Source organism: Chiloscyllium plagiosum, chromosome 22 (assembly GCF_004010195.1).
Source record: "Chiloscyllium plagiosum isolate BGI_BamShark_2017 chromosome 22, ASM401019v2, whole genome shotgun sequence".
In the NCBI taxonomy this organism is placed as follows: Eukaryota; Metazoa; Chordata; class Chondrichthyes; order Orectolobiformes; family Hemiscylliidae; genus Chiloscyllium; species Chiloscyllium plagiosum.
Window position 1 is genome coordinate 21,344,470 of NC_057731.1, and position 13,013 is coordinate 21,357,482.

Below are 13,013 nucleotides of genomic sequence, written 5' to 3' on the forward strand. Positions count from 1 at the left end.
TGGGAAATTCTCTGTCAGTTGGAGTTATGCCAGAAACATACTGAGATGGTTGTCATTGTTGGAGGTCAGTCATTTCAGCTCCAGTTCATCTTTGCAGGAGTTTCTCAGAGTTCCCAACCTTCATCAGCACCTTCCCTCCATCATAAGGTCAGAACTGGGGATGGTCGCCAATGAGTGCACAATGTTCAGCATCATACATGACTCTTCAGATACTGAAACAGTCCATGTCCAAATGCAGCAAGACCTGAACAACATCCAGGCTTGGGCTGAAAGGTGGCAAGCAACACTTTCACCAGGCAAATGCCAGGCAATAACCAGCTCCAATATGAAGCAATCTAACCACGGATTCTTGACATTTAGTAGCATTTCTTTTACAGAATTTCCCCACTATAGACATCCTGGAAGATGAAATGGAACTGGAATAACCACATAAATACAGTAGCTACAAGAGCAGATCAAAGGATAAGAATCCTGTAGAGAATAACTCATCTCTTGAATCCCAAAACCTATCTACCATCGGCAAGGTATAAGTCAGGAGTGTGATAGAATACTTCTTACTTGCGTAGACACTCAAGAAACTTGACATTTCAGGGCAAAGCAGCCCCAATTGATTAATACCACATCCACGAAACATCCAGTCTCTCCACCACCAATGTTCAGTAACAGTAGGGTGTACCATTCTCAAGATGAACTACAGAAATTTTCCTAACATCCTTACTCAGCACCTTCCAAACCAATGACCATTACCATCTAAAAGGACAAGAGCAGCAGATACATGGGAATATCACCTCCTGCAAATTCTCTCCAAGCCACCTGACTTGAAAATATATCACCATTTCTTCACTCTCATTGAGTCAACATCCTGAAATTCCCTCTCTAATGGCATGGTGAGTCAATCTTCAGCACATGGACTGCAACAGTTCTCGAAGGCAGCTCACCACCGCCTTCTTAAAGGCAATGAAGGATGAGTAATAAATGCTGACCAACCAGCATGAGTCCACATTCCATGAGTGAACTTTTTTAAAAAAAGCCTCTAGTACGAAAGACTATCATGAAATCTTATTGAGGAGAGTGTGTGAATTTCCTCACAAGGTACATCAACAGGTTTTTGGTTGAGTTAAAACTGGACAGTTACCTCTGCCACCTCGTGACTTCAATTCCTATTCCAGACATGATCATTACAAGATCCTTGTGAGGATGCCAAAATGCATGCATAATTCGTGTAAATATATATTATGGAAGACCAGATCCCAGTATGAACAAGGATGACAAGCCGTAGTAGTGCATGATTGTACCACACTACATTCATGCTAATTTGGATTCTTATCATGTGCAGTAATCTCTTAAAATAAAGTGTCTCCAACTTTAATTGGTCAGGCTCGCGATTTGATTGTTAGCCTTAGAGATAGAGAAGCAACACAGTTGCTCATGGTGGCCTTTGGTATGAAACTGTTTCCAAGAAGTTCACTGAAGAAAGAACTATTGATACTGGGTTTTGTTGGAAATTGTTTACTCTTTATAAGTGTAAAGTAAAATAGGTTAATAGTCTTGTTACCATGGATGTCGTTCCTAAAAAATTGCCTATGGAATGGCTAGATTACTTATGAATAATAATTTGAGATAAAGGGTCGCTGTCTCCAATGCTTCTGTGAAAGATTGTGAAAGGCTCTTGAAACTGAAATTTTGTCTGGGAATTTGAATGACATGGAATATTTATTTTGAATAAACTTAATGTTAAAATTAAATAAAGATGTTAGATTCCCTACAGCGTGGAAACGAGCCCTTCAGCCCAACAAGTCCATACCAAACCTCCGAAGAGCAACCCATCCAGACCCATTCCCCCTAACTAATGCACCTAACACTATGGGCAATTTAGCATGGCCAATTCACCTAACCTGCACATCTTTGGACTTTGGGAGGGTACCCACACAGACACGGGGAGAATGTACAAACTCCACACAGACAGCTGCCCGAGGCAGGAATTGAACTCGGGTCCCTGGTGCTGTGAGGCAGCAGTGGTAAGCACTGAGCCACCGTGCTGCCCCAATGTGTTGAAAGAGTCAGAAACTTGACCTGAAAGTTTAAAAAAGACATTGGAGAATCAGGTTATAGGGAAAAAAAGTAATTAACAGTTGAAGAAGCATGAATTAAGCATATAGAGAATGCATGTACAAAATGTCATCATGCAATTAACGACAGGATTACATCTCACGTGAAGCAGAGGAAAAACAAGCTTTGATGAAAACTGGAAAAACTGAGATGAAGGAAATAATAACTGTTCCTTTAGGAAAAGATTGCATTGAGTGGCATAGAGAGAACCATGAGCAGATTAGAAGTTAGGAACTGAGTAAAAAAGGTGGATAAACGTTTTAGCTGAACATCAAATGACCTCAGTGAAGTTCTTAAAGTAGCTCAAAAGGAGTTGACTTGGCACGGAAATAATCCTGCATTTCAACAGGTTAGGGAGAATTTGGTTGTCCTTCACAACAATTCAGATACTTGGCTGGCTGACATTTTTTTCAGCAGCATAGACATTTATGCGAGAGAAGAAAACAGAGGACAGAACGGAAACTCGGGTGAAATGGTTGAGAGTCTGTTTGAAAAAGCAAAAGCTCTGAAACCAACACTGAGAAAAATCCAATAAGTAGCCTGGTGCCCAGCTTTAAAGAAAAACAGTGGGAATTGCTTATTTCAGAGAGGAAGCCACAGTATAACAGGAAATTACTTCCATCTAAATCTAGTGTCCAAAAGCCAGATTAATCACTCATTAATCAACAACACTGGTCATGACAAATTCAATCAACTCAAACAAATTATAACAACTTTAGTTCCATCAGAACTGCTATTCCAGTGTCTAGTATTTACATAATCCTATACATTTTTTTAAAGATAATATGCCGAACACAATGTTAATGACAAAATAAAAAGCAAAAGAACTGTGAATGCAAAACACAAATTGCTGGAAAAGCTCAGCAGGTCTGGCAGCATCTGTGGAGAGAAATCAGAGTTAACATTTCAGGTTGAGGAGTTTTGAGGAAGGCAGAAGTGGGTACTGCAGATGCTGGCAATTTGAGTCAGGATTAGAGTGGTGCTGGAAAAGCGCAGTAGGTCAGGCAGCATCCAAGGAGCAGGAAAAATCAATGTTTCGGGCAAAAGCCCATGATGAAGGGCTTTTGCCTTGGATGCTGCCTGACCTGCTGTGCTTTTCCAGCACCACTCTAATCCTGAGATCTGAGGAAGGGCCAGTTAACCCGAACATTAACTCTGGTTTCTCTCCAATCTGCCGGATCTGTTTTTGCTGTTGTTGATGTTTCTTGTGCTAATGTACAACTTTAGTCACAGAGTCATATAACAGAAGGAATCCTTCAGCTCATTGCATCTGTATTGATCTATCTAAACTAATTAATCCCACTTTCCAGCACTTTACCCATATAATTAAATGTTATGACCTTTCAAGTGTTTATCTGTGTACCTTTTAAAAATTGTGAAGTTTCCCACCTATATTACCCTCCTAGGCATTCCACACTCCCACCACACTCGGGTGAAAAAGATTTTCCTCAAATCCAATCTAAACCTCCTGCCCTTTACCTTAAAATTATGCCCCTTAATATTGACCATTCACCCAAGAGGAACAGCCAATTCACCCTGTCCATGCCCTTCATAATCCTATACACCTCCCCACTCAGCTCTCAAGAGAACAGCCCAAGCCTATCAGTCTCTTTTCATAGATAGAATGCTCTATTCGAAGCAACATCCTGGTGAATCTCTTCCGCAATCCCTCCAGTGCAGTCTTATCCTTCTTATGGTGAGGCAACCAGAACCTTATAGTCAAAGTATCCTCCTATCAGAAGGATGTTGTGAAACATGAAAAGGTTCAGAAAATATTTACAAGGATGTTGCCAGGGTTGGAGGATTTGAGCTACAGAGAGAGGCCAAGTAGTCGGGGGCTGTTTTCCCTGGAGCGTCGGAGACTGAGGGATGACCTTATAGAGGTTTATAAAATCATGAGAGGCATGGATAGAGTAAATAGACAAGGTCTTTTCCCTGGGGTGGGAAAGTCCAGAACTAGACAGCATAGGTTTAGGGTGAGAAGGGAAAGATTTAAATGTAACCTAATGGGCAACTTTTTCACGCAGAGGGTGGTGCGTGTATGGAATGAGCTGCCAGAGGAAGTGGTGGAGGCTGATACAATTACAGCATTTAAAAGGTATCTGGATGGGTATATGAATAGGAAAGGTTTAGAGGGATATGGGCCAAGTGCTGGCAAATGTGACTCGATTAGGTTAGGATATCTGGGCAGCATGGATGAGTTGAAAAGAAGGGTTTGTTTCCATGCTTTACATCTCTATGACCCTGTGGCATTAAAATGCTGTACAGCATTTGAGAAGATTGAAAGAAAGTGAATCACACAAAATCAAAATAAACTCTTGTTTACAAGAACATTGGATCTCTAAGAACACATACAAGTTGAACTTGATAACCTAATTGTCAATTCTGTTGGTATTTTTATAGGTTAAGTCTTATTCTGTTTCCCACGCAGTATGTTTCATTGAAGTGTACGCTGCCAACAAAAAGATGCTTATGCATGTGCAGATGACAATTGTGCAACCACACCGACCTGATAGTCTTCTGGCTTCCTCCCCGGCCATCCTGCAGACTGCTGTCTGCCCCTCAATGCCACTGTGTCATAATCTTGGCCACATACGGTCCTCACTCCCACTTTTCCCTGTCCATGGTTGCACAGTTCATCACTTCAGTATCAAGGCAGTAGGAGCATGCTTAAAAGGGAGATCAGGAGGGCAAAAGGGGGACATGAGGTAGCTTTGACATAGAGGGATTCTACAAATACACAAAGGACAAAAGGGTAACTAGGGAGAGAATAGGGCCCCTCAAAGATTAGCAAGGCTGCAGGATATGGGCAAGATACTAAATGAATATTTTGTGTCAGTGTTTACTGTAAAGAAGGATGTGAGAGATAGATAACGTGGGGAAATGAATAGTGACATCTTGAAAAATGTCCATATTACAGAGGGGGAGGTTCTGGATGTCCTAAAACACATTAAAATGGATAAATCCACAGAACCTAATCAGGTGTACTCTAGAACTCTTTGGGAAGCTAGGGAAGTGATTGCTGGATATTTGTATCATCGATGGCCACAGTTGAGGTGCCAGAAAACTGGAAGTTGGCTAATGTGGTGTCGCTATTTACGAAAGGTGGTAAGGAAAAGTCAAGGAACTATAGATTGATGAGCCTGACATGGTGGTGGGTAAGTTGTTGAAGGGGATCCTGAGAAGGGACCGAAAGGAGCAATTTTTTCACACAGAGGGTTGTGTGCTTATGGAATGAGCTGCCAGAGGAGATGGTGGAGGCTGGTACAATTACAGCATTTAGAAGGCATCTGGATGGGTATATGAATAGGAAGGTTTAGAGGGATATGGGTGAAATGCTGGCAAATGGAGCTAGATTTATTTAGGACATCAGGTCGGCATGGACGAGTTGGACTGAAGGGTCTGTTTCCATGCTGTACACCTCTGTGACTCTGTGACCTTAGGCTCTTTCCAAAAATGCTATTTGCTGTGCCTGGATTATTACTGTTGGTAATAAACTTGACCATATTTAATTGTTAAAATATGTAAAAAAGAAAATTATATGTATGGAGCCTACTAATCTTATAGATTATTTTTGGACACTTAGGAATTCATTGGTTTCATTGTATACTTTGTAAGTGAAATCTAATATGGTTTTATGTGGTTCAGTGAGATTGCAGAAGCACTATAGTGAAACATGAATGATATTTAAATTAATAATGTTGAAAAGAATATAAACATTTGCCACTATTATTATAAGGACACAGCCAGCTGAACCAAATCAGCCGTTGTTCCTCTGTATTCATAACACAGTAAAAACTAAAACCTCCAAAGACCCTCAAAATTCAGACCCAATGGTTCCTAAACAGGCATTTGAATAACCAATCCCTGACACAGGTTTGTATCTTAAACAAAAGACATGGCAATTTATTAAAATATAGTAACTTTCACAAAACAAAAAATAATCGTTGAAGTAATCTCATTGGTCTGTACTTTAAACCATCAGTCTTTATTTTCAACCCTTTCAGACAAAAGACAGAAAAGCAAATTCAGTTAAGTGACATACAAAAGGAAATAACAAAACTGGCCAGATTACTTAAATGGTTTTCATAATACATTGTTTCACAGACATAGATAACAGTTTTCTTGGTTGATTTTTGGAAGATGTTGATCAGGGTCACTTTTTCAGTTCACTCAGATAAAGGCAGTAATACTTATAATTTAGTTTTTCATTCTCTGAGCTTCCAAGAGCACTCATGGGAAGTTAGGCAGGCAGCTTTCAAATTTTCTTGCCATAACATTGACAGCAGATTCCTTCTCACAAAAAACACAGTCCAAAACCCAATTCAAACTCTGACTTCTCCCTGTTGTCCTTTGTCTACAGTTGGCTGTTCAGAGATTCTACAAGACATGTAACATTGACTTCAGTATCTCCAGATGACTCTTGTGTTCTCATTGTGTTCTTTGGATAAGTCATGCTTTATATTGCATTTTTATTGCAAGTACATCTTTTACTGTAAACTTGTTAACTAAACTGCAATACTGTATTCTAAATGTTATTTAGCCAAAGTGTTATAGGTACTTAGTATAGCTTGTTAGTCTTATAAGGACAAATTGAACAAGGCTACACTTCTAATTTGGAACCTACTTCACTGAAGTATGGTGCAGAAATCAGACTGCTGCACAATTGCCCCAGAGTGGAAACAGTGCTCCAATTAGTGAATTGCCATGTTGGAATAGTTGTTTTTGTTTCATATTGTATTGTTTTCCTCAGATAGAATTATAGAATTCCCTATAATTCTATAGTGTGGAAGCAGGTCCTTCGGGCCATCAACCCTCCAAAGAGCATCCCACCCAGATCAAACCCCTACCCCAAACCTGTAACCCTGCATTTTCCATGGCTTATCTGCCTAGCCTGCACATCCCTGGACACTGGGCAATTTAACATGGCCAATCAATCCAACATGCACATTTTTGGACAATCCTTTTGCTTTCTTAACTGTTTTACAACATTACCTAGGCACAGATATTGACTCATCTACAATTGGTCTCAGAGGTTTTGTCATTATTTTTATGTATTAATTCAATTCCATTCATTGTATGAATAAGCCATACAATTTTTCACCTATGTCTAACTTATGCCAAATGTCCACATTGATTTTCAATTGCCATCTGTCAACTTAATTGACTAACTAATATAAAACCTTGTGCCCTTTCTTGATCTCTTCTGCTCTGCCTATTTTAGTAATATCAGTTAATTCTACGATTGTGGCATCTGCATACTGAATTAATTTAGAAACAAGTTCAAGTACAGGTGCATATGGAATTCCAGGAGAAAGTGAGGACTACAGATGCTGGAGATCAGAGCTGAAAATGTGTTGCTGGAAATGCGCAGCATATGGAACTCCAGTCAATCTATTGCCCAATCTGGGGCACTACTTCTCATGAGTCATCTGTCTCTTACTCATCAATTATATTTTTCTGTTGTCCCATGTGTTTCTTTAGTTTCTAGAGGAACTTAGCTCAGTTGTGTTTTTCATATGAACATTATCAAAAATTTCCTGAAAGTTATACTAGATTGCATCATCCAAAGAGTTGCCACCTACTTTATCTAAAAAGAAGTCATAGAGTTATAGTATCACAGGATCTACAGCATAAAAACAAGCCCTTTACCCCAACTTGCTCATGTCAACCAGTTTTCACAATTTAAACAAGTCTCATTTGCCTGCGCTTGGTCCATATCTCTCCATACTTATCCCATCCATGGACCTGTCTAAATGTTTCTTAAATGACAAAATTGCACTTGCTTCCACATTACCTCTGGCAGCCTGTTCAAGACACACACCACCCTCTGTGTGAAAAAAATGTCCCTCTGGATCCTTTTGTGACTATCCCCTCTCATCTAAAACCTGTGTCCTCTAGTTTTAGACTCCCCTACCATGTGGAAAGGCTGTCAGCTATCTACCTTTTCTATGCCTCTCATGATTTTACATATCTTGAGAAGGTCACCCTTCATCTCCTACACTCCAGGAAAAAAAGTCCCAGCATTTCCAATCTCTCCTTATAAGTCAAACCTTCTAGTCAAAGAAATTGACATTTTTCAGCACAAATCTCCTCTTCTTAATTCATGTTGGTTGCATTTTAACAAGTTACTGGTGTGTATATAATTTATGAAATAATGTTATTGTTTTTGGAATTTTTCTTAGCTAATTGTGAATTGTATTTACACTAACTAAAAAGAGTTTAAATGACCTTCAAATGATCAATTTTAATGCATAGAATAGCAAGAAGGTAAGAAAACTAAGTAGCTAAATGATTTCTAATTCTGTGTAAAGGTTTAAACTATATAAATCCAATTTAGCCTGCAGTTAAGCAGTGTGTACCTACTAAAACACTGCTTAGTGAATGTTAATAGTACTTATGAAAATGAGAGTAATAGCCTAAAATTTCAATGATCCCAATCACCTGCCAAAAATGTTGTGGAGCAAGAATTTTAGCTGCTCGTTGCCATGGAGGGAAAGCACACAACTGCTTTGTTGCCACAGAGACACCTGTCCTTTCTAGGTGCCAAAAAAATCAGGGTGGTAATCACTTCCCCTGAGAGGGATTTCAAAACCTCAAATGGGCTGAAAAGGTTTATTATTTATGCAAGGATTGTTTACCAAACCAGAGAGCAAAGACTGGTAGAAATATGGAATGTGCTGCCTGAGACAGTGGTGGAGACAGGTTCTCTTACAACATTTCAGAAGCACCTGGATGAGCACTTAAAATCTCAGGGTATGGTAGGCTATGACCAAGTGCAGGTAAAGGGGATTAGTACAGTTTGTTCTTTTTGGTTAGCATAGACATGGTGGGCTGAAGGGCCATTTTCTATGCTATATGACCCTGTGAACGTATGAACTGTAGTAAGAAAATAATCAGTCCTTCTGAGATCAGTTATCATTAACTTATTACATCTTTGAGGATTTTAGGCACCCTGTATTGGGTGCCTATAACTACTCCTGGAATGTAGAGAATATACAAATGCAAGATTCATTACGCCTAACCCAGAAACATTCCATTTCATAACTCAAATGAATAAAAACAAACTTGTCTCTTCAACCATCTGGTATTGTTAAACATTGGAATTGAGATCTAAAACTATTCAGTTATTACTTTTAATTTGTTCAATTGAATTTATTCAATGAATGTGGGATAACTGACAAAGACCAGTATTTGTTATCCATTTCTAGCTGTGCTTGAGTAGATAGCAATGAGTTGCCTGTTTGAACCCTATAAATCCATATTGTCCAGACGCACCCACAGTCTGTTAAGGAGGGATTTCCAGAATTTTGACACAACAACAATGAAACAACAGTGAAAACTTTCAAGCCAGGATTCACCACTAATCAGTCCAAGTTTGAATGTTTCTGCTTCAGTATGTGAAAATTTCTGGATGTTACTCAGCACGGCACAATCATCAGTGAATATCCCCACAACTGATATGATGTTGCACAGAAAATCATTAATATAACAGCTAAAGATGATTGGGCCTAGAGCACAGCTCTGAGGAATTCCTGCAGTAATCTTTGGGGGCTGAAATTATTAGCTAGCAACTATCTTTCTTACATCAAGTGTGAATCCAATCGGGGAAGATTCCCCCAGAGTTTCATTGACTTCAGTTTTGCTAAGGCCCTTTGATGCCATTATACTCAGTCGTATAATGCTTTCACGTCAATGGCAGTTAGTAACTCTCAATTCACTTCTGAAATTCATCTGTCTGGTCCATGTTTGGATCAAAGCTGTAATGAGCTCTCAAAAACATTGGCCCGGGGAGAAAGTTCCACTTGATGCCACCATCGATGATATATTCCATGAATTTTCTTTTGATCAAGAGTAAACTGATGTGCTTATAATTGGCTGGATCAAATTTATCCAAGTCTTTATAAACACAGCACATCTGGACAATTTTGCATGTTGTTGAATTGATATTAATGTCTTCATTTAAATCTCTATCAAATACAAAAACAGTTTCATTTCAAAGGGATGTGTAATTGCTGTAAAAATATATAAAACTGATCCCAAGCAGAAATACATTGATGTTTTACGGAAATTACACGCAGTGCAAAAGAAGTATATTGAGGAATAGTTTCTTTGTTGAAAGTTATACTCCTTTTTTTTAACCTGCCTGTTTAGGTACTCCTTCCAGGATGAAGAAGATATGTTCATGGTGGTTGACCTACTCTTAGGTGGAGATCTTCGCTATCACCTTCAGCAAAATGTCCAGTTTACGGAGGATGCAATGAAACTTTATATCTGTGAAATGGCCTTGGCCTTAGACTATTTACAGAGTCAACATATTATTCACAGGTAAATGCTGATAAAACTGCATTATTTCGGTTTATGTGCCATTCTACTCAGTGCCTAAAACAAACTTGAGTCCTTTTATATTATAGTATCAGCTGTTTCAGGTATTGAAATAACAATTGACAGTGAAATTGTAATTATATTTATTAGACTTCTCTGCTTGCTGAATATTTTTAAAACAGGGTTTCTGTACATAGCTTTGACCTAGATCTGCCTCAGCAGTATAAATCTCTGTTCATACAGCTTCCCACTTGCTTGCTTTTAGCAGATTTCTTTTTAGAATTATGTATCTATATGACCTTTAGTGGATACGTTTTCTGTAAAACAGGTATCTCTTCCTAATATATTTATAGAATATGTAATGACTTCAATTGTACAGTATTTTTAGTATTTATAGACTTTTATTTCACTACATGTCAGGAAATCATAGATAATTAAATACATTTAGTAAAATAATCAGAGCCCACTAAAGACAAATTGCAAATGCAAATTGCAAATAAGATCATGGAACACTAGTAGACTACTTGTCCCATTGATCACCCTCAACTTCATTTCTTGCCTTTTTCGCCTTTACCCTGGATTCCCTTACTGATGAAACACCTGGTTATCTCAGTCTTGAATGTACTTAACAACTCAACCTCTTCAGCCATCTATAGTAAAGAATTACTCAGATTCACTACCCTGTGAGCAAAATATTCTCTGCATTCCTCTCTTAAATGGGCTACCTCTCACTTTGAGATTATGCTCTTTGGCCTTAGACTCTCCCACAAAGCAAAACAACCTCTCTGCATCTGCCCAGTCATACCCTCGAAACATTTTGCATGTCTCAATAATGTTGCCTCACATCCTTCCAAACTCCAATGACTACAAGTCAATCAATTCATTTTTTTTTACAGCTTATATCACAAATTTGAAATATCAAATGTTGACAGTAGACTGTAGATGGATAGTCTTGACATTATCTGGGGTTGACAATTTTATTCAAGATGAATGTTTTTGTTGTTCCTTGCATTCTTGCAAGCGAATGTGACATTATTCATGAGAAAAGCAGGACATGATTTCAAGATATGATTTTTCTGTGAGGTAACTACATACTTATTGCCTCAGATATTGACTGTGACTGTAATATTGGTATAATTTCTTCTTCAGTTGTCCTGGCAAACCCATGGATCTTGTACAGAACATTGATCTGCCCTGCCAACTCCCCATGATGGTAGGACTCCCTACTAGAAAGAAGCTCTTGACACATGATATACCAAGGAGAAAGTGAGGACTGCAGATGCTGGAGATCAGAGTTGAAAATGTGTTGCTGGAAAAGCGCAGCAGGTCAGGTAGCATCCAAGGAGCAGGAGAATCGACATTTCGGGCATGAGCCTGAAGAAGGGCTCATGCCAGAAACGTCGATTCTCCTGCTCCTTGGATGCTGCCTGACCTGCTGCGCTTTTCCAGCAACACATGATATACCAAACCAAGTATGGTTGGGAATATTATAGGTCAACACAACAATAACAAACATTGCATTAAGTATATTTCTGACCTGAGAAGGGTGACCCAGTGGCAGTGTATGCTTCCATAACAATGCTATATTGATTAATGGTAATGCATAACTTAAAAGCCATCATTAAATAACAAATGGATAAATGATTTGAGACTTATAGATTTGTTTCTGAGGAAATGGAAAACTGATCTAAAGATGATTAATAATAAGGAAATGTATACAATGGTACCCATACTAAAATATATTCTTCAATTGTGGATTTATCTACTTCTTTTCCAGGGACGTCAAGCCTGACAACATTCTTCTTGATGAGCAAGGTTAGAATTTGCACTTGCAGCCGGTGACATATGCAGTTTCCTTACTAATGGCATACATAATGGATGAATTTATTTGTGTTTCTTAGTTTTCGGTGAATATTATGCAAAGTATGAGTGTTGATTTGTTTTCTGGTGGTTCCATTGTCTGGTGCCTCTGTAATTAAACAAGCTCATTCTTTCAGGACATGCACACCTGACAGACTTCAACATAGCAACGATTATTAAAGATGGAGAAAGAGCAACCGCTCTCGCTGGAACAAAGCCGTACATGGGTAAGGAACATTATGTAAATCTATGATTTTTGAATGTATTTTCCATTTTCCATTTAAAATCTGTACTACATATCAATCCTTTAGAGAGATGTTAAAGAAATGAACAGATTCCATTGATAGACAATAAAGTGATCTGGAAAGAAGCTGCTTCTTTCAGTGAAATCTCCACTTTGCACTTCATTCTCGTGGTGGCAACATCATAGAATAATAAAGCAAAGGAAGAGAGCATTGGGACCATCATGTCTGTGCCAACTCTTCTTAAAAGAGTTACCAACAAGTTTTAGCCTCCTTTTGGTTGTCAATAGTTCTGTAAATGTTTACTTCACAAATTATTTATTCCATAATCTTTTTGAAAGTTACGATGGAACTAGCTCACATCATTCTTACAGGCAATGAATTCTAGACTGTTTTCACACTTTACCAAGATCACCCTGTTCTTTCAAACTCTACCTGGCACTCAATCTGCACCAGGCCCCACCTTGTACCTGCTCT

At 38.7% G+C, this 13,013-nt stretch overlaps 1 protein-coding gene across 4 annotated transcripts in view; it reads left to right on the forward strand.

Annotated features, from left to right (window-relative positions):
- The window catches only part of LOC122561119 (serine/threonine-protein kinase 32C), a 334,934-nt gene that overhangs the window by 281,252 nt on the left and 40,669 nt on the right, over nt 1–13,013 (forward strand). For all 4 annotated transcript variants that reach the window (XM_043712560.1, XM_043712561.1, XM_043712562.1 and 1 more), the window contains exons 4-6: nt 10,264–10,437; nt 12,212–12,249; nt 12,432–12,521. In XM_043712560.1, the coding sequence (XP_043568495.1) occupies nt 10,264–10,437; nt 12,212–12,249; nt 12,432–12,521 (302 nt within the window). The remainder of the gene's footprint in view (nt 1–10,263; nt 10,438–12,211; nt 12,250–12,431; nt 12,522–13,013) is intronic.